We start from the raw sequence: 20549 nt of genomic DNA, 5'->3' as shown, positions 1-20549 counted from the left end.
CCGTGTCATCCCTTGACGACCAAGAACAGAGGTGTAGAACTGACATGTACTTTGTATCGGTTTCATTGTGGCCGGTCCAGTAGTTACCATTTGCATAAAATGCAAGGATGCAGACTTTCTCATGTTGTATTGAAGTCTCCACAATTATCATTGGGACTTCAGAGAGTACATCTCAGCTACCGAGGTCAGCTGCGGTCCTAAGGTTTTACTTCAGTCTATTGTTTGTTTCAGAAAAAGGCTGCCGATCATCCAAATCGGACTCCCTCCATATGGCTGGCCATGTACAGAGCTTTTGGGAGACCAATCCTGCTGAGCAGCACATTCCGGTACTTGGCTGACTTGCTGGGGTTTGCTGGTCCTCTTTGTATATCTGGGATAGTCCAGCGAGTAAATGAAAAGACTAACACAACAAGAGTAAGTGCATGCTTTTAAAATTTTATTTATGTTTGTGTTAGTTACATTTGTATTTCTGGGAGGGCACCACGACCAAGGAAACTTAAAAGAAGAGTGAATGTATTGTAGACATACAGTTTCAAAGGGTGAGTTCATGACCATCATGGTAGGGAGCATGGCAGCAGGCAGGCAGGCATAGTGCTAGAGCTGTAGCTGAGAACTTATATCTTGATCCACAAGCATGAGATTGAGAGAAAGCTAACTTGGAATGGCATGGGCTATTGAAACCTGAAAGCCTTCTCTCTGTGACACACCTCCTCCAACAAGGCCACACCTCCTCTAACAAGGCCACACCTCCTCCAACAAGGCCACTCCTCCTCCAACAAGGCCACACCTCCCCATCCTTCCTGACCAGTTCCACCAACTCAGGTCAACTACTCAAATATATGAGCCTATGGGCAACATTGTTATTGAAATCATGGCAGTGTGTGGGCATGTGGGTGCCATAGCTAACATGTGGAGGTCAGTGACAGCTTATGGGGGTAGAGCAGGTTCTCTCTTCTAACTGTGTGGACTCTGGGATTGATCTCAGGCCATCAGACTTGGTGGCAAGCACCTTCACCTAATGAGCCATCTTGCCTGCCTGGTTCACGGTACTTTTGAAAAGAAACACATTATTGGAAGATTACATTGTAATTGTCACTTTTTATTAATGTACAATTCATGTATGCTTATTTATCGAGGAATTTAATGTTTTTTAAGTCGAAAATTTTTTTCTTTTAGGAGAAATCACACACACACACACACACACACACACACACACACACACACACACACACACACACACAAACAATGAATGTATTTGTCCAAAAACTATTTCTAGGATTTGAAGCTTATAAATATTTAATAAGCACCATTTGTGTTGAGGAGCTTTGTGAAAAAATTAATTATTGGCAGTCTACACCTGAACTGCAGGGCCAGGAGAATGAAGATGGGATAGGACTTGAGGTTCAAATGCACACTCAAGACAGATAAGGAAGGAAGCAGAAGCATATTTTTACTAGACTTTATAAAAACACATCTTATTGGCATGCATTCACACATCTGTTGTTGTTGTTGTTGTTGTTGTTGTTGTTGTTGTTGGCTATTCAAACAAGCATTGACTAGTCCCAAATTATCCATCTCAGTGATCTTCCCTGCAGTTAGAACGGCCATTCTGAAGCCACAGAAATAGCTTAGGGTCTTACACTTCATTGACGATTACATTTTTATTCACTTGACTATTTAAAAAGGAGGAGGATGGGAAAGGAGGGAGGTGAAAAGAGGGGGAGGAGGAGGAGGGGAAGAGGAAGAGGAAGAGGAGGAGGATGAAGAGGGGTGAGGAGGAGGGGGAAGAGGAAGAGGAAGAGGGGGGAGGAGACCACTATGACAGAGTCAGAACTACAAAACCTGTTTGTTCTATATACTCCTTCACAGCACTAAATTTCCAGTAATAAAAATGAAGAATGTCTTTAATATTGCCACACATTTCCTTCACTGTTAGTGCCTGCTACTGTTGTGCACGAAGCTGAACCAATGCTTTATATCCCTGCGGACTCAGTCAGTTTCCTACTAAGATAATTTTTCACAAGTCATATTTTCTTCCTGGAAGTGACCCAGGGGTGAGATAAATAAAACGGTTTAAAATTTGTTTCATTCATGCGAATCAAGATACATAGAACCTGGGGAAAGTTATCCCAGTCGATAACCCAGGGTGATTTATAATTGCCATCCCAGCACAGTGGAAGTGGAGACAGGAAGGCCCCTGGGGCTCACCCACCAGCCAGGAGAGCCCGACTGGTGAGCTCCAGGCCAATGCGAGCCCCCCATCCCAAGGCAGATGGATGCTTACATCATGAGAGCATTGAGTTTTAAGTTGAGAATCATGTATACTTTAATAAATGCAACTGAACATCTAGCAGATGGGAAGACTGGCTCAGATTTGCCTCCTTTCTCCCTTTTAGGAAATGTTTCCAGAGACACTCTCATCAAAGGAATTTCTGGAAAACGCCCATGTGCTGGCTGTCCTGCTTTTCCTGGCCCTTATCCTACAGAGGACCTTTCTGCAGGCTTCCTACTATGTGACCATAGAGACCGGCATCAACCTCCGTGGGGCTCTGCTGGTATGCAGAACATGGGAACCTTTGTGTCTTACACATGACATGCACTGTGTATTGATAAGCACACTAGCCAGCCAGGGAATGCCCAGACTGGTTGCTGTGTTCACTTTAATGTGATAGCCATGCGTTTCTAGGATCTACTTTAAAAATTACCACTTAAAATAGCAGACTTTGTGACATTTTCATATATACATTCTGTTATACATTGTTTTTCTTTTCCCCTCCCTTCCCCCTCCTCTCCCCCTCCCCCTTTCCTCCCCCTTTCCTCCCCTCTCTCCTTCTTCCTCCCCTGTATATTGTCCTCCCTCCTTCTGTTTTTGGGTCGCATATATTCAATCACCTTTCTGTTACCCTCTCTCGACCCCCCCTTCCTTCTCATTTCCCCTTTTTGGCTTTCAGATCTGTAACTTTTAATTAATGAGAGAAACATGGATTAATGTATAGGGTACTTTCAAAATAACACAGTAAGAAAGAAACTTTAAAAATCTTGCATCTACCACCCCCATGGCTATTTATATGCTTAAAGTTGGCTGTACGTTATAATTCTAGAAAACACAAGCTCATATTTAAGATTATGATTACTTTTGAGAAGGTAGAGAAATGTGTATATTTTCAAAAAATTAATAATTATCATCTCAATTATTAGTTAGACATTATTAATTGATTAGTATTGCGAGTTTGCAGCCTGGCCTTCATCTTTTCCCTTTTTCCTTATAGGCTATGATATACAATAAAATCCTTCGGCTCTCGACTTCTAACCTATCCATGGGTGAGATGACCCTGGGACAGATCAACAACTTGGTTGCCATAGAAACCAATCAGCTCATGTGGTTCTTGTTCCTGTGTCCCAATCTGTGGGCCATGCCTGTTCAGGTAGATCAATAGACATAAGATGCTCAGTAGCAGGGGAAAACCAATCAGAGCGGAGGCTGCTTTGCTCCGGGAAGGTTATACTGTTGGAATACTCCAGTGCCCTCAGGCCCTTGTAGACAAGGAATATGAGACTAAGGGATGTTAGAAGGTTATACTGTTGGAATACTCCAGTGCCCTCAGGCCCTTGTAGACAAGGAATATGAGACTAAGGGATGTTAGAAGGTTATACTGTTGGAATACTCCAGTGCCCTTAGGCCCTTGTAGACAAGGAATATGAGACTAAGGGATGTTAGAAGGTTATACTATTGGAATACTCCAGTGCCCTTAGGCCCTTTTAGACAAGGAATATGAGACTAAGGGATGTTAGAAGGTTAAAAGGTAGAGTGTGGGATTATATTGCTTATGTTCCAATGCCTGTGGTGCCCCTTGCATGCACAGTAGCTGAGCCCCTCTATGTGATAATTCTTTAACCGCACTGTGAATAGTACCCATATTTTCTTGACACAGTTGTGGAAGTTGTCAGGTTTAAATAAGTCACTAGATCTGAGGCGTGTGGAAACAGGGCCTTGTGTTTCACGGCACTTGGGAGCCCACCAGTTGTTAGCATCACTGTCCAGATCCACACCCAGGCTTGAACCCTTTCATGCTGACAGCATTTCTGATCTATAGTGGTCACTTCCAACCAGCCCATGGCCTCACCTGACAGCAGATGGCAAGACGTCAGCTTTAGAAGATGGTTGGACCATGTTGAGCTGCAGTGCTATTTGGTTATATATTAGAGAAACTAGCATTTTAAATTTTTGTTTGTTTGTTTGTTTTTTGTTTTTCGAGACAGGGTTTCTCTGTATAGCCCTGGCTTTCCTGGAGGCTGCAGAGATGGCTCAGCTGATAAAGGCTAGGCTCACAACCAAAAATATAAAAATTTTTAAAAGATGTGGCTTTCATCCCACCGGGTAAACAGTGGCCAAAGAAGCACTTACAGTTATTTTTCTGTAAAAATATGGTTTGCCATGGGTATTTTTCATTATTTCAAAATTTTTCATCTTTATGCTGAAACTTACACTGTACACTATACTTACTCAAAGTGTATAAATAATAAAAGTGCAAGTTCTTATAAATATTACTTATAGTTTGTTTTTAGTGGAAATTCAAATCCATAAAATACAAATGTTTGAACATAATAGATAGCAAGCCTGAACCAGCCTTGGCTAGTTCAGCCAGTTTGGGCTATGTAGCGAGTTCAAAGCCAATGTCAGAAACAAAAAATAAAAACTTGATAAAAAGAGAAAACTCTGTGTGATAAAGTAGCCCAAGAGATTTTATACCTGGTTGGTTTTATTTGTTTGTTTTATTTAAGTTTGCTTGATTGGGTTTAAAGTTCACCTGTGCAGTCTTAGCTGGTCTTGAACTCACAGCAATCCTCCTGCCTAAGCCTCCCAGGTGCTGAGATTACAGGTTTTTGTCACACACCCAGATTTCTCCACAGGTTTGGCTACTAGCTTTGTTGTCCTAAGTGGCTTTGAGGGTCACCAGTAGGGAGCCCTTGGCCCCCAGTGGCCCTACTACGCTTATGTGGAATGCTGCCAATATGTTCGTTTCCACTACTTGGAAAGTTGGAGCAAGTCCAAGAGAAGCTAAAACATCAAGTTCATAGTTGGTGATGGCCTTTTCCGCCTCTGGATGTTATTTCTTTTTCAAGTTTAGAGCTGCATTTTAGGGCCAGAAACACCAGAAGGCTGTTCTGCAGATTCTCGCAGTAGGTTGGTCCGACACCAGTTGTACACATTAACAAACATGCTAAAAATACATTCCTTGCCTGTCCCAAAGAAGTCTTAGCAAAACCCAACTGTCACAGTTGAATTAACCCCAGATAAACTTCCCATGATATTTAAGAATGTCCATCCAGAGACTGCCCCACCTGGGGATCCATCCCATATGCAGTTACCAAACCCAGACACTATTGTGAATGCCAACAAGTGCTTGTTGACAGGAGCCTGATATGGCTGTCTCCTGAGAGGCTCTGCCAGCCAGTTCTTGACAACTATATAGTTGGATGCTTGCAGCCAACCATTGGACTAAGCACAAGGTTCCCAATGGAGGAGCTAGGGAAAGGACTGAAGGAGCTGAAGTGGGTTGCAGTCTCATAGGAGAAACAACAATGTGAATCAACCAGTACCCCCAGAGCTCCCAGGGACTAAACCACCAACCACAGAGTACACATGGAGGGACCCATGGTTCCAGCCACATATGTAGCAGAGGATGGCCTTGTTGGACATCAGTGGGAGGAGAGGCCCTTGGTTCTGTGAAGGTTCTATGCCCCAGTGTAGGGGAATGCCAGGACAGGGAAGCTGGAGTGGGTAGGCTAGTGAGCAGGGGGAAGGGGGGATAGGATAGGGAGTTTTCAGAGGGGAAATCAGGAAAGGGGATAACATTTGAAATGTAAATAAAGAAAATATCTAATAAAAATAAAACATTAGAAAAAGAGGGACTATAAAACTGAATAGTCAATGAATAAAAATTGGATTACTGAGTGAAAAAAAAAAAAAAAAGAATGTCCATTCTCAGCGACAGCATTTGTCCCCTTCGCCGGCTCCTGCAGCCCTGCTCACTCTCCTGTTCCCCTCCTCCCTCCTAGATCATAATGGGGGTGATCCTGCTCTACAATTTGCTTGGGTCGAGTGCACTGGTTGGCGCTGCAGTCATTGTGCTCCTTGCACCGATTCAGTACTTCATTGCCACGAAGCTGGCGGAGGCTCAGAAGAGCACTCTGGTAAGTCGCATCCTTGGGAACCCTGTTAGGGAACCGAGCCGCTTGGCTTGATTTGTACACTTTTATAATACAAGAGGCCAATCCATCTCAATCCGGATCAATTCGAAATCATAGCATTTCATTTATTCCCCTGCCTCCAAACCTGCAACCTTTAAGCCTGGCTGGCCTGAAACTGGCTTTGTAGATCAGGCTGGCCCAAATTGACAGAGCTCTGCCTGCCTCTGCCTCCTGAATGCTGGGATGAAAGTGCTATCGTTCCTGGCCTCATTTATATTCTTGCTCAGTGAATGTGTACTTTATTACTGCAAGTGTACTTTTAGTCTGGTGGCTGATCACCCTACATAGTAAAGTTCACTCAGGTATTGTGACTTTAAAGATTTAAAGACGTGTGTCAGTATCACCCGTGCATCCTTCTTCCTCTCCCATCAACCCCTTCGTCCGTCTGTACAGCCTCACATCTAATTTCATGCCATGCATACACATGGATGAATTTTACGCATCTCTGTAAAATCTAGGACTCACAGATGACAGAAATCATAACATTTGTCACTTTGGGTCTGATCTAATTGACTTAATATGAAAATCTCCAGTTGTACCCATGGTCCTGCCAGGAATGTAATTTTGTTCTTCCTCTTGGTGGAATGACATCTATGGTGTATCTCCACACACTTTTTCATCCATACCGCTGCTGGTGGAAAACTCACCTACTGTGATTGATGTTGTATTGGTATAATGTGCAAGTGTCTCTGTGATGTGGTCAGGTGGAGTCATTTGGGTGTGTATTCAGGGATGGTATAGTTGGATCCTGTGATAGCTATAGCTTGAGTTTTTTTGAAGAACTCCTACACTGGTTTCCGTAGTGGCTGCAGAAGAGCAGCTTGAAAAGGTAGAATGAAAACTTGAGACTTGACTGTTTTTGTTTCTCACTGTGAGAATCACAGGTGCTAAGCCCTTGGGACTTTTGTTTTGAGACAAGGTCTCACTGTGTAGCTCTGGCTGTCCTGGAATTCACTAATGTAGATCAGGCTGACCTTGAACTCACTGAGAGCTACCTGCTTCTGTCTCTCCAATGATGAGATCAGAGGTGTACACCATCACAGCTGGTTGGATCTTTTAAAAGAAAAAGAAACTTGTCAAAAATGACTCAAGCCTTGGGTGTCACCCGGAAGAAATGAATTGAGCAGGAGTCACTGATCAGGCGTGATGCACCTGAAGTTCAATTCCCGACAATGGTATGTGTGGTTGCTTGAAACCTATTGGTGACAGTGAATCCCATGGAGTGTATTCATGGTCATGAATAGACAGTCCTTACTGACACTTTCTGCATTAATTTTACTACCATTAAATCATTTTAGTTGAGCAAGCATTGGCTTTTTGCAAACAACCATTTGCAAACAGTAATGTTATTGCCAGTGAGTGTTTAGAACAAAGCTTGATCGAATGTGAGTGAGGCTGTGTGTAAATCAGACATCACAGGTGGGGATGTGAGGGAGGCTGTATGTAAATCAGACAGGTGGGGTGCTCCTACTGAAAGCGTCGCTCCTTCAGTTGGCATTTCTACTATGACAAGGAGGCTTGTATGCTATACAAGTGGCAGACTGTATCTCCCCCCCCCCCCTGCCCCCACCTCCTCTTGTTTGTCTGCTGCTCAGGCAAGGTGACTCCTTGTGTCTGTGTTTGTCTTCACGGTTCTCTGAGCCACCTCCCCTTTTACTGTAGCATTCAAACACAGAAAGACATGGAACAGCAGCACAAATGGAGATAGGGCACCCCTCAAACATCTGTCTTAAATTTCACTGCTCACGAGCAATCATTTGATAGGCATTTAAGGTCACATAGAAACAAAAATGACAAATAAAATACAGCCAAATGGCCACCTTGCTTTCTTCTGTCTGCCCTTCACTCTGTCTATTTTGATGGTTGTAGAGACTCCTGTATCTCGTTGGATGTTCTAGTATACTATTGAGTTGGTGGAGGCAGCTAAACTAATGATCAAATTGAGAACATTAAATCCACTACAAATTCCTCTGAAGTCACTCTGATTTTTAGCTTTAGACAAGAGCATATAAAGAAGTAACAGAAATATGCTGAAAGTAGGTTCAGGCTCAACTACAAGTCTCTGAGGAAAAATGTGAACTCATCCCACACTAGCCCCTCACAGCTTCAAAGAGGAAGCAAAGTGCATGCCTTCAGGCCACACTCATCCTTCTGTGGTGGTGTTGAGTGCAGCCAACAGGGGCTATCTCAAGCCCATCACACTTGTCCTTCTGTGTTGGTGTTGAAGGCAGAGTGCAGTCAACAGGGGCAATCTCAAGCCCATCACACTCATCCTTCTGTGGTGGTGTTGAGTGCAGCCAACAGGGGCTATCTCAAGCCCATCACACTTATCCTTCTGTGTTGGTGTTGAAGGCAGAGTGCAGTCAACAGGGGCTATCTCAAGCTCATCACACTTGTCCTTCTGTGTTGGTGTTGAAGGCAGAGTGCAGTCAATAGGGGCTATCTCAAGCCCATCACACTTGTCTTTCTGTGTTGGTGTTGAAGGCAGAGTGCAGTCAACAGGGGCTATCTCAAGCTCATCACACTTGTCCTTCTGTGTTGGTGTTGAAGGTAGAGTGCAGTCAACAGGGGCTATCTCAAGCCCATCACACTTGTCTTTCTGGGTTGGTGTTGAAGGCAGAGTGCAGTCAACAGGGGCTATCTCAAGCTCATCAAGTGTTAGCACTCATTCTTCTCTTACCTGCACTGTTACTTGAGGATATCATGTGAAGCCAAGAAACTCACTTTTATATAAACTAAAGAAAGAGAAGCGTGCGTGTTTCTAGAAAGATCTCCTTCTTCACGTCTCCATTTTAAAGCCAAGGAATATTATTGTGTTGGCAACACACACACTAAAGTTCAAAGACTGTGTGTCTAGCACCTGGGTGTGGATGGCACAAACTGAAGAAGCATTTTGTATTTTGTGTGCATTTGTGTGTATTCACGTGTGTCCACGTGCGTGTGTGAGTGGCATATGTATATATGTGAATGTGTATATGTGTGTAGGTATATGCCTGTGCAGGTGTATGTATAATATATATTCATGCATGTGTGTCCATTTCTGTGTGTGCACATATATGTGTGTAATGTATCTGTGTGTATGGTGGTGTGTGTGCACTTGTATGTATGTGCATATTTGTGTATGCATGCATATGTCTATATATGCATTTATGTATGTGTCCCAATACTAAAAGGAAATTATATTGGGAGAGGAAGGTATCTTAAAGGAGAAAGGATAGAGAGGGTACTGGAACACATGTAGCAAGAAAGCATGAGGTGGGATCGACTGGGAGAGGAACAGGATCCCACAGGAGGGAAGAGAGGATGTGAGGAGGAGAGGAAGGAGGGGACCAGACAGAGACACAGTATAATGGCACATATGTATGATGAGGCCGTGATGAAACCCATTACTCTGGATGCTGACCTAAAATGTCAGAATGAGTGAAGTTGAGATTGCATCACAGCGAGCCTGAGCTACCCCTGGGATTTTTCTCATGTGATTCCTGGCTGTGCCAGCCAGAGTCAAGGCCTCCTGAAGGCATGAGCATCTCTGGGCCCTGCGTCTTCTTGTGTGCCATTGGCTGCATCTTGCATTGCAATGTCCTCGTCTGCCTTCTAGGATTATTCCACCGAGAGGTTGAAGAAGACGAATGAGATACTGAAGGGCATCAAACTCCTTAAGCTGTACGCCTGGGAGCACATTTTCTGCAAGAGCGTGGAGGAGACACGAATGAAGGAGCTCTCCAGCCTCAAAACCTTCGCGCTCTACACGTCACTTTCCAGTGAGTCTTGCTGTCACGCTGAGTGACCACTGTGCACAGGGTTAAGTTTGGCTTATAAGCAATGCCACTCTCTAGTCCTCAATGGAAGCTGAGTCTATACAGTTTTACCCAGTGTCCACTGACCACACAATGCTCTTCGCACCAAAGATAAAGACCAGTGCAAGTACAGGGCTACGGTCCGGGAGACCTGAAGCTGACCCTTTGCATGGTGTTTCTGGCTGTGATACTTTATAGACTGAGATCTTTGCTACTTTTAAAACTTTATTTTACGTAATTTGATGATTGTGTGTAGACGTGCAGACTAGTGACATGTATGTGGTGGACATGCACACTAGTGTCTGTCATGTGTGTGGAGGTCAGGGGACAACTTTGTGGAGTGAGTTCTCACCGCTCACCTTATGTGGGTGCCAGGGATGAACTCAGGTCGCCAGCCTTGTGCAGCGAGTGCTTTTACCTGCTGAGCTGTCTCACCTGGTGGTCTGAGCTCCAGGTGAGATGTTCATCAGTTACAGCAGGAAAGTCAGCTGCTTCCTAGTGAAAAGGCAGCTATTTCTTTAAATTGACGTGACTATCATGCTAATGCCTATTTCAATCTCGAAATCTTTTAAAAGTAGGCGCTCTTGGTTTGGTTATCTTTTTTTTTTATGTATTTATTTATTTTAAAGACAGGGTTTCTCTGTGTAGCCTTGGCTGACCTGGAACTCACTCTGTAGACCAGGCTGGCCTTGAACTCAGAAATCTGCCTGCCTCTGCCTCCCAAATCCTGGGATTAAAAGCGTGTGCCACCATGCCCAGCGGTTATCTGTTTTTGAGGTCACTTCTGGCAGACTTACCTGAAGACTCAATTAGGGAAGAAAAAAACCTTTCAAGTGAAAGAAGTCAAACTCTATTGGCACACAACCTGCTTTTCTAGTAGGTTCTTAAGAACTTTTGTATGCTGTGTATCTGTCTCTAAGTACAGACTCAGTGTGTTCTAAAGCTTTGGGCTGTTGTGCCCTGAGTCCATGGGAAACCCAGATGAACCCAAGAGCTGTGAAGTCCACTGCAACTCGCAAAAGAGTCTTTTATTGTTTCAAGTTTGAACTTGGATCGCCCGCCTGGCAAAACGACCCTGAGTCCAGAAAACACTGGGTTTATATACAGTATAGTTAGGAATCCTGTGAATGTTCACGGAAAAGGGGAGCAGAGGGCTGTGATCATTTAGTGGAATGGTACTGAGGTGGGAGGCTGGGGTAAGGGGGGGTCTGTTCAGGGACTAATTTTATGGCCAGTCCTAACTGTCTGTGACCTGACCTCTGTTTACCTTTTTTCCACGGTCTCCCTTGAGCTTGTTATTTCTCTAAGGTCTCAAGGACAGGTACAACAGGGCCTCTGTTAGTTTAATTCACATGGACTTCATCAAATGCCACCTATTCATATTTGATTTTATTTCTGAGGCATTTTGTTCCTACAGGTCTTTGAAGACATGGGAGGTTTGTTTATTATTTTCTTTTGAGTTGTAAACGACTTAAGATGTTTGTGAGGGTACGCACCACTATTCTGAAGTGGAATTGCAGTCAGTATCGAGGGCAGCGCATGCTCTATTTTAGGTGTCATGAAAAAGTCTCCACACTCACAGGGTCTCATGTCTACATAGCAGTGGTGCCAGACTTCATAAAATCCTGTGGCTTCCAAAGAGGATCCTTACAAACATCCATCTGGTTTTACTGTGACCCAAACACTATTATCCTTGGTGGCATATAATTATAGCCCAGCCCTTGGGACCCTAAGGTAGAGGGATTGCCTTTAGATTCAAGCCAGCCTGTGCTACGTAGTAAATTTCAGTCCAGCCTCAGCTACAAAGTGAAAGATGGCTCTGCAGCTAAAAAGATTTGTTGCTCTTGCAAGAGGACCTGGGTTCAGTTCCCAGGTGGCTCACACCAATCTGTAAATGCAGTTTCAGAGGATCTGATGCCCTCTCCTGGCATTCTCAGGGAACTGCATACATGTAAGGCACATACACTCAGGCACACACACACATGCACACACACACACTCACAAATTAAAAATGTATCACTCAATCTTCAAAACAAAACAACAAGAAAAATAAACAAAAGAAAAAACACACTATGCTAAACCCTCTAAAATTCTGAGTTGCCTTTGCACTGTGGTTTAAAGGATGGGGGAAGATAGGAAGGCAATTATTAATTGAAAGGTAGAAAAGTGAAAATTAACAACCACTGTTGGATTCTGAACATGAAGTAATGTCACATTCTCATTTATGTCTTCATAATAACCAAATTTTCATAACTTAAAATTAGTTCAGGAAACCAAAGGAAATATAACCTGTAAATGCTCTCAAAAATGCACATTTTACATATTGTAATGATTTGCACCATTAGAGGATTATTTTATCTGAATTCTGTTGCTTGGAACATTTAATAAGAAAAATTCATAATCCCAAAATAAAGAAAATTACTTTCTGTTTAAAATGTGTATGTGGGAGCACATACAACTGCAGATGAGGAGAAAGCCCCTGGGGACGATTGGCGAGTCCAGGCAGAGCACTCTGATTGCGCTCTGCTGTTCTTGTCTACACGGAGAGTAAAAGTAATAGTGGATGACTAAGTTAAGCGGGGAGAATTGTTTCCGAGGTCATTGATGGGGAGGGAATGGTTTTGTGTTCAGTGATGGGGTGGGGGTTGGAGGGAGGAAGAAAGGTTTCGCTGTCAGGAGGAGAATGGTTTCGAAGTCAGTGGTGTAACACGTCTGATTTCTTCCCACAGTCTTCATGAACGCAGCAATTCCCATCGCAGCTGTTCTTGCGGTAAGACACGTTTTCTTCCACTTAGAAACAGAAGTAGCTCAGTGCGCATGAATGACTTCCGGCAGAGAGTGTGTGGGCGGCCGTGACTGTTACTTCCCATGCCTCTTCCTTCTCCGCAGTTCCCAGTGGTTCTAGTCCGGATCGCTCAGCCATGACACCACGGTCACTTTGGTTTGGATAATTCTTTGCTGTAAGAGGAAACCCTTCGCATTAGTATAAACAGTGGTGTCCCTGGCTTCTACCCTACTAGATATCAGTACCTCTCCTAGCCAGGACAATAAAAATTATTCCCAAATGTAGGCAAATGTCCTTCTGGGATTAAAACTAGCAGTGGTTGTAACGTCTCCAACTTGATCATACCTGGTTCTCATACGTTCTTATAGCAAAATAGCTCATATTAGAAACCAGGATGGGTAAAATGATTCCCTTTCTCACTAACATGCGAAACTCAGCCTCAGGGTTTTTACCAGTGTGAATAGGTCTTCACTGGACTCCATGTGGAAGTGTTAATACAGATGCACAGCAGAGACCTTTGCATGCTAGACATTCTCTTTGCTTAGAATAGGGAGTTTGGGTTGCTTGGAACGTATCTGGCTGGATGTAGGGGACCCTGAGTTCTCTGTCCAGTTTATTCTTCTCTATATAGTAATTTGATAGAGGTCACTTTCCTATTCCATAAATAAGCCGATTTGTCTATCTCTCTAGTCTACTGCGAGGATCACGTGCAAACCGTTATGCCTTCACCAATAGCCAGTATTGTTTTAGTACTTCATACTGGCTATGAGTTTGGGCTGAAGTAATTCCTTCTCATGGTTTCAGTGGACCTGCCAGCACAGTAGGATTCGCTAGGTTCATTAAGTTGAGTGTCAGCATGCATACCACTAAATAAACCCCTTTGTATGTGTTTGCAGACATTTGTGACACATGCGTACGCCAGTGGAAACAACCTGAAGCCTGCAGAGGCCTTTGCCTCTCTGTCTCTCTTCCACATCCTCGTCACACCGCTCTTCCTGCTGTCCACGGTGGTCAGATTCGCAGTCAAAGCCATCATCAGGTATGAATTAGTCAGTCAGAGCTATCGTCAGGTGTGATTCACAGTCAAAGCCTTCATCAGGTGTGCACTAAACAGTCCTGGTTCCTTTGATTATTGATGGTATGATTAGTGCCTGATAAATTCACAAAAGTACGAAGGGAGCCATGAAAATGATGTGCAAAGATTCCCACTGTTAGAAGCTGATGATGTCAACACACAGTGTTTCATTTCCTACAAAATTCTTGTAGATTTGGGTTCTTTACTTTTTTCTTTTTTAAATCATTATATTTTTATTGTTTAAAACTATTTTCAATTTGAATATATTTTCATCATAGTCTTCCCCTTCCCTAGGAACTTCCAGATCCAAAAATCCATTACAACAACCCCCTCCCCAAAACCAGGAAAAATAAAACCAAATCACCACTCCCTCAAAGCACCAAACTATGAACAAATAAAAGACAGACAGACGCAACCCTATAGGTGGAACAACATTATGAACTAACCAGTACCCCGGAGCTCTTGACTCTAGCTGCATATGTATCAAAAGATGGCCTAGTCGGCCATCACTGGAAAGAGAGGCCCATTGGACACGCAAACTTTATATGCCCCAGTACAGGGGAACGCCAGGGCCAAAAAGGGGGAGTGGGTGGGTAGGGGAGTGGGGGTGGGTGGGTATGGGGGGCTTTTGGTATAGCATTGGAAATGTAAATGAGCTAAATACCTAATAAAAAATGGAAAAAAAAAGACAGACACACACACACACACACAACTGTGGAGTCCCTTATATGTTGGCCAACTACCCCTGAACACGAGAGGTCTATTCTGGAGTGGTTGATATACCCAAAGTCACGTTATTGGAGAAAGCTGATTTTCCCTTCCCCAGTAGGTATAAAGGAGAGTTCAGTTGTTCAGCTTTACCTCAGTGGCTCCGTTTCTATTTGTTCATTTTGTCCATTTGATTTTTTTAAAATAATAACAAAATAAAATATAATAAGATAAAACAAAAATTATTACATGGAACTCAGACAAGACAAACCAACAGAAGGGGAAGAACCCAAGAAAAGGCATAAGAAGAGACTCAGTCATTTGCACAGTCAGGGATCCCATAAAACACTAAACTGGAAACTTAATACGTACACAGAGGGTCTGGTGCAGACCTGTCTGGCCCTGTGTGTGCTGCCTCAGTCTCTGTGGGTTCATATTAGCTTTGCTCATGTTGATGTAGAGGCCTTGTTTGTGTGGTGTCCTCCATCTGCTCTGGCTCTTACACCCTTCTTCCTCCTCTTTCTCCTCTGGGGTTCCCTGAACTCTGAGGGGAGGGATTTGATGGAAACATTCCATTTGGGGCTGTGTTCCAAGATCTCTTGTTCTCTGCGCAATGTCCAGGCTGTGGGTTTCTACATTTGTTTTCACCTACTGCAGGAGAAAGATTCTTCTTACTAGCTATTCCACAGTCCACTCTTTAGAAACAATCACATTTATTGAATAATCGGCTTTTTATTGGGCACTTAGCACATCTTATTTCCCCCTAACATGTTTAATGTCAAGGCAGTGAAAAGCTCTGTTTGCCTTTGCAGTTTTCTCTGGTGGTTGGGTTAGGCCAGATTTCTATAAGTGATGGTGATAACTATGGTGGTACTTTAAAGGTTCATCATGAAGATGGTAATGGTGCTTTCTTTTGATGTGACACAGGTCAAAGCTTGCACGTATATTTAATATATTATCAATGTTACCATGATGTTTCCCACTGCAGCTGAACCAGTCTACAGGTGTACCAGCAGTAATGGGAGATTCCCAAACCAACAGAATAGGGTGCTTGGATTGTAGTTTAATCTGCCGGAAAAAAAAATTCTAGCTCATAGTCACTGAAAAAAGAAAGACTTGAAAACTGTTCATTTTCTCTTTTAAATATGCTTACAGCCAGGGTAGACTGCCTCGGTTATCATTTGCCGTGACGCGTGGCTACCAGAGCATGTGTTATGTGATGGTAACCATTTCCCATTTCTTCCCTTTGTACCATAGACACAAATATGTTGACAAGCCACACTGTGCTATCTGTGCCACCATCTGCTGTCCTAGACCATCTTATAAACAAGGCAATCTCGAAGTTGTATTTCATTCTCACTTAGCCATCTTGATATAGCTTATAGAATCCCAGCATGTGCTGCAGACAGCCTTTGCCACATTTGTATATGAGTTTTGAAAGAAATATCTATATGCCGTGACATCGAAGAAAACTTGAACACTTAAGGGTGCACTCTGCCATCGACAGCAATGTAGAACACTTCAAAATAATAATTTCCACAAGGCTCATGCGTTACTGAGAAACCTAGAGTTTTATGCTCAATACCTTGATTGTAGGCAGCAGTTTCTATGAACTTTTCAGTGACTAAATGCTTGATACCTCACTACGCAGGTGACTCTATCCTGGAAAGGGCCAAGTGGGGGGGGGATGGTATCCTAACAGAGCGTCAGTCCTCTTCTCTGAACCAGGCTTTCAGTAATTGTTCATAAGCTCTTGGACTTTAGAGTTCAGACCCTCTGGCCTCAGCTACCTTCCTTTTCGCTCTCATTGTTCTGTCTTAGCGATGGCTTGCATAGATCACTGACTGAAGTCCCGAAGTCATGCTTCCAAATTAGGCCACACTCTGGCAGGGAAGCTGCTTCAGACGATAAAATTGATAAATGGCCAGAGTCTTCTATTTTGGTCCTTATTTTCATTTTCTCTATTTAATGGGCACCCCTTCCAGGGTTGCAGTCTTAATTAATTGAAACTTGACTTTGCGCTAGAAGTTGAAGTAGAAAGCAGCCTATAACTTACAACATACCATGGCTCTGGAAGAAGGAGCTTGCCAAACATTAAAAGGACTTTGAGAGTTGATTTGAGAAAGATAAAAGGGCTCTTCTTCAAACCCACAGTATACAATCCTGGTAATAAATCCTAGTGAGGTGGAAGGTGGATATTACCCTCTGTGAGTTTATCATAGCCCTCCCACTCTATCCCTCTTGGGGAAAAGGCATTTGCCAGGCTGATAAAGCCCAGCATACTTTAGGGCCCCAGGCCAGCTTGAGGCCAAACAGAATGTGCTTCTAAAAGCTCTCTTCTCTAAAATAACGTTCTGGGTTGATTTGCAGGTCCTACAGAGGTGGTGGGTCAACAGAAGTGGCCAGATATTTTTCCCACTGGGTACTAGTTCTGGGAACCCAAACAAGCGTTTTCCCAGTGTGGACTGGCCTCTGCATTTGCTTCAGTGCCTGGGAACCCGTGACTAGTCTCAAATGCCAGTTGGCCAGCAGTGAGCTGAGCTGCCTGTTTATAATTGGAGACTAAGACTTCAGTCAGCTGATTTTGAAATATCTCTTCAGGGCTCTTAGAAGTTATACACTCTTTACTGGGCTCGTAAGCGCATTCAGAAGTGTGGTGTGTTAGAATGGGCTGAAGCAAACTCATAGCTCTGTTCTGTGTGCATGAGGAAGCTTGGAAGCTCTTCGCCTGAGGAAACTCAGTGCCATGAGGAGTTCCCTGCTCCAGGTCAAGCCCTAGGCTTTCTTTTCAAACAGTTCAGATCAGTAGCCAGGTGCCCTTGTCACAGTCACAGAGTGGAACATGTGCACACAGACACATGCCACGCACCTGTTGTTATGTTTATAACAAACTGGGACAAAGAGGCAAATTTTATTTGGCACAGGATGTCTTGGCACAGCCTCAACCCACCCACACTGTGAGTTTTAGGGCAAAGTGCCACAAAACAGACTAAAGAGAAGTCACTTGTCACTTAAAACCTGACTGCAGTTCCAGGGAATCCAAACACCTTCTTCTGGCCTCTGCAGGTACCAGGCATACAGGTGGTACACGGAAGTACATACAGGCAAAACACCCATACACATAAAATTAAAATAAAAAAATAAAATTCTTATAAAAAAGAACAGGGAGGGTGATATATCCTCGGAGTCCCAGCACTTGGGAGGTAGAGGCAGGAAGACCAGGAGTTCAGGGTTCCCCTCTGCTACATACTGAAGTTAGGCCATCTTGGGTTACCCGAGATCCTGCCCTAAAAACAAAAACTAGTCGAATAAGAGTGTTTTTTCCCATAATGCTAAAGTTACTTTACTTCCATAGAAATAATTTATGTGTTTTCCCTTCTGGAGTAGAATATGTAGTATTCCTTGTAGGCATTTGGTATTTGGTGTGTAATGCAGTAACTATGTCCAAAGATGTTATTTGCCAGAGGAGAAAATTGTTATTAAAGAAATCTCTCATTTCCAAGTAGCAACAACAACACCAAGAACAATTTTGTCTTTCCTCTCATGTGCCTCTCGGAGCTGTTTCTGCTTGGCAAGTCTCCCATATCACCATCTGTAAAAGAAATAGTTATTGATAGCTATTATCAGGCATGCTTATACCTTGGCCAGGTCTCTGTATTACAAATGACAAGGCTTCATAACCACTATCAAAAACTATGCAACTATCAGTCACACAATTGGTTATTCTGCATTAATGTAACACCTGTCCAAGGGTTTCAAGTCCTATTTGAGGGGTTGAAGGGATGAGTCAGTGGTTAAGGCCACACAGTGATCTTCTAGAGGACTCAAGTTAAGTTCCCAGAACCCATGTCAGAAGGCTCGCCATTTCTAGTTAGTCCAGCTACAGGGAATCTGATACTCTCTTCTATTCTCCCTGCATTCACATACACGCAACTTTAACAGATGCGTAGTAAAAATCAGAATAAATATTAAAAAACCAAAGTAGTATTTGAGAAGTGAGCAGGTGAATTTGTATAAATACAACTGTAAGCACATTTTTCAATTATCTGAACAGATGAGGCATTAGCAAAAGACTGCCCCTAACAGTGGTGAAGGCAGGCTAGCAAACTGACTTGTATCAGACATGCCTACATTCAAACTCTAGGCATAGAGTACGCGTTCAATGTCATGTGTGCTGTTGTCTGCTTGTATCTGGGGCTCAGTTTATCAAATGAATAACATTGTCTGCTTCTGAAGACTGAAAAAAGCTAGACAGTGCATAGAAATGGCCCAGAACAGCCTAAATACTGCAGGTCTTTGCACAAACTCCAGTTTTACTCATTTGACACCATCTTTACCACTTAATGCCCAAGCATTGTCCGTGGGTGTACATTCTCTGATAAATACTTCAAGTAGACCAGCTGCCTTAGCAATTTCAAAGAAGAAAGATCGACGGACATGAGCAGAGGGTTCACTCTGGACTTCAGGAGGCAATGAAGCAAAAGGGATCCCTATACACAGAATGGTGTGGCCTGAGACGGCCATCAGTTCCTGTAAAGAAAAGGGAGGCTGTCCGGTTCCTGGTGGCCTAAGGGCATGGCTGTGCTCCATAGCTCTAAAGGGCTAAGTGGCTCTTGACTAGTGGGATAAAGAGGGAAAAGGAAGTTTATCAGAGGGAGCAGGCTGTAGAAGGGAGGGGTAAGTGCCCTAAAGTGTACTTGGGGACCAACAGTGGTTTTATGTGGATGGAGAGATGATTCTAACACCAGGATTATTAGGGGATGCGGCTGGAAGATGATGGGGAAGATGCCGGAAGGCAAAGAGTCGCCATTTTATACCTCACAGCAGGCACCTCACATCAATAGCTTTGCAGTGTAAAGAAGAACCCTGGTAGCAAGGCTGATGTTACTCTACCTCTGGCCAGGCTTTGTGCATTTCCCATAGTTATTTGTCTCAATGGTTCCGCGAGGACCTCATATAAGCAGGGGGTGCCTTTACTCTTTATTACCTACTGTTCTCTCACCAATATCACTGAGGAATCACAACAATCACATTGAGAGAGACCCAGAACTCAGAGAACCTCACTTTTAAAGGTGTTCACAGTCTAATGGACGGCCTAGAAGAAGAGAACAGGGAGGCTTGGAGGTTTAGCATTGGGCACCATCTCTATACATAATAAATGGAAGCACCAAAATTGGATGTATATTAGTTTCATTTCTGTTGCCATGATAAAGTTTCCTGATTCAAGACAACTTAGAGGGAGGAAAGGTTTCTTTCAGCTCACAATTCTAAATCACGGTCCATCATTGCGGAGAGTCAAGGCAGGAGCTTGAAGCATCCACCGTAGGGCAATGCTGCTTGCTGGCTCAACTAGGGGGGTATGCTTAGCTAGCTTTTTTATTCTGCTTGGGGATAGTTGCCAAGGGGAATGGTGGGTCACCCACAGTGGGCTGGCCCCCTCTACATCAACTCACAATCAAGACAATCCCTACGGTCAACCTGATCTAGGAGACTGTCAACTGACACACCAATCTCAGGTAACTCTAGGGTGTGTCAGACTGACAAAGCTAGGGGGACAGAGTGTTACGTAGAGAAGAGAAAGTTCTTTCCACTCCCAGCACAGCTGAGGACTCATGGCTTCTTCTTGACGTGCAGCCACATTAGGGTTCACGAACTCTGTAAAAACTTCAGTGAGATTTGTGCACATACGAGAAAGGAGAAATGGAGAGTTGGATGCATCAGATAGACTGTATGAATCACTGCTCATCCTTTGAGTCATTGAACAAGCGTGCGTATAGCAATGTGTTCCAGGCACTTTTAGACCCAGAGGTTCAGACTCCTGAGTCCGGTCTTGGCACTTGGGTTTGTGTTCAGAGGTTCGGAATGAGAGTGTTCAGGGATAGTCTCGTAGGTGACAAGGCTGTTTCTTCAGATCCCACATTTTAAAACAGGA

General features: G+C 43.6%; 1 protein-coding gene across 10 annotated transcripts in view; it reads left to right on the top strand.

Annotated features, from left to right (window-relative positions):
* The window catches only part of Abcc9 (ATP-binding cassette, sub-family C (CFTR/MRP), member 9), a 114905-nt gene that overhangs the window by 17353 nt on the left and 77003 nt on the right, over positions 1–20549 (top strand). For all 10 annotated transcript variants that reach the window (NM_021042.2, NM_001310143.1, NM_001044720.1 and 7 more), the window contains 7 exons: positions 232–414; positions 2397–2555; positions 3270–3425; positions 6061–6195; positions 9851–10013; positions 12779–12819; positions 13731–13873. In NM_021042.2, coding sequence (NP_066379.2) covers positions 232–414; positions 2397–2555; positions 3270–3425; positions 6061–6195; positions 9851–10013; positions 12779–12819; positions 13731–13873 — 980 coding nt within the window. The remainder of the gene's footprint in view (positions 1–231; positions 415–2396; positions 2556–3269; positions 3426–6060; positions 6196–9850; positions 10014–12778; positions 12820–13730; positions 13874–20549) is intronic.

This window comes from Mus musculus, chromosome 6 (assembly GCF_000001635.26).
Source record: "Mus musculus strain C57BL/6J chromosome 6, GRCm38.p6 C57BL/6J".
In the NCBI taxonomy this organism is placed as follows: Eukaryota; Metazoa; Chordata; class Mammalia; order Rodentia; family Muridae; genus Mus; species Mus musculus.
This window is presented reverse-complemented; position numbering and strand designations above follow the sequence as displayed.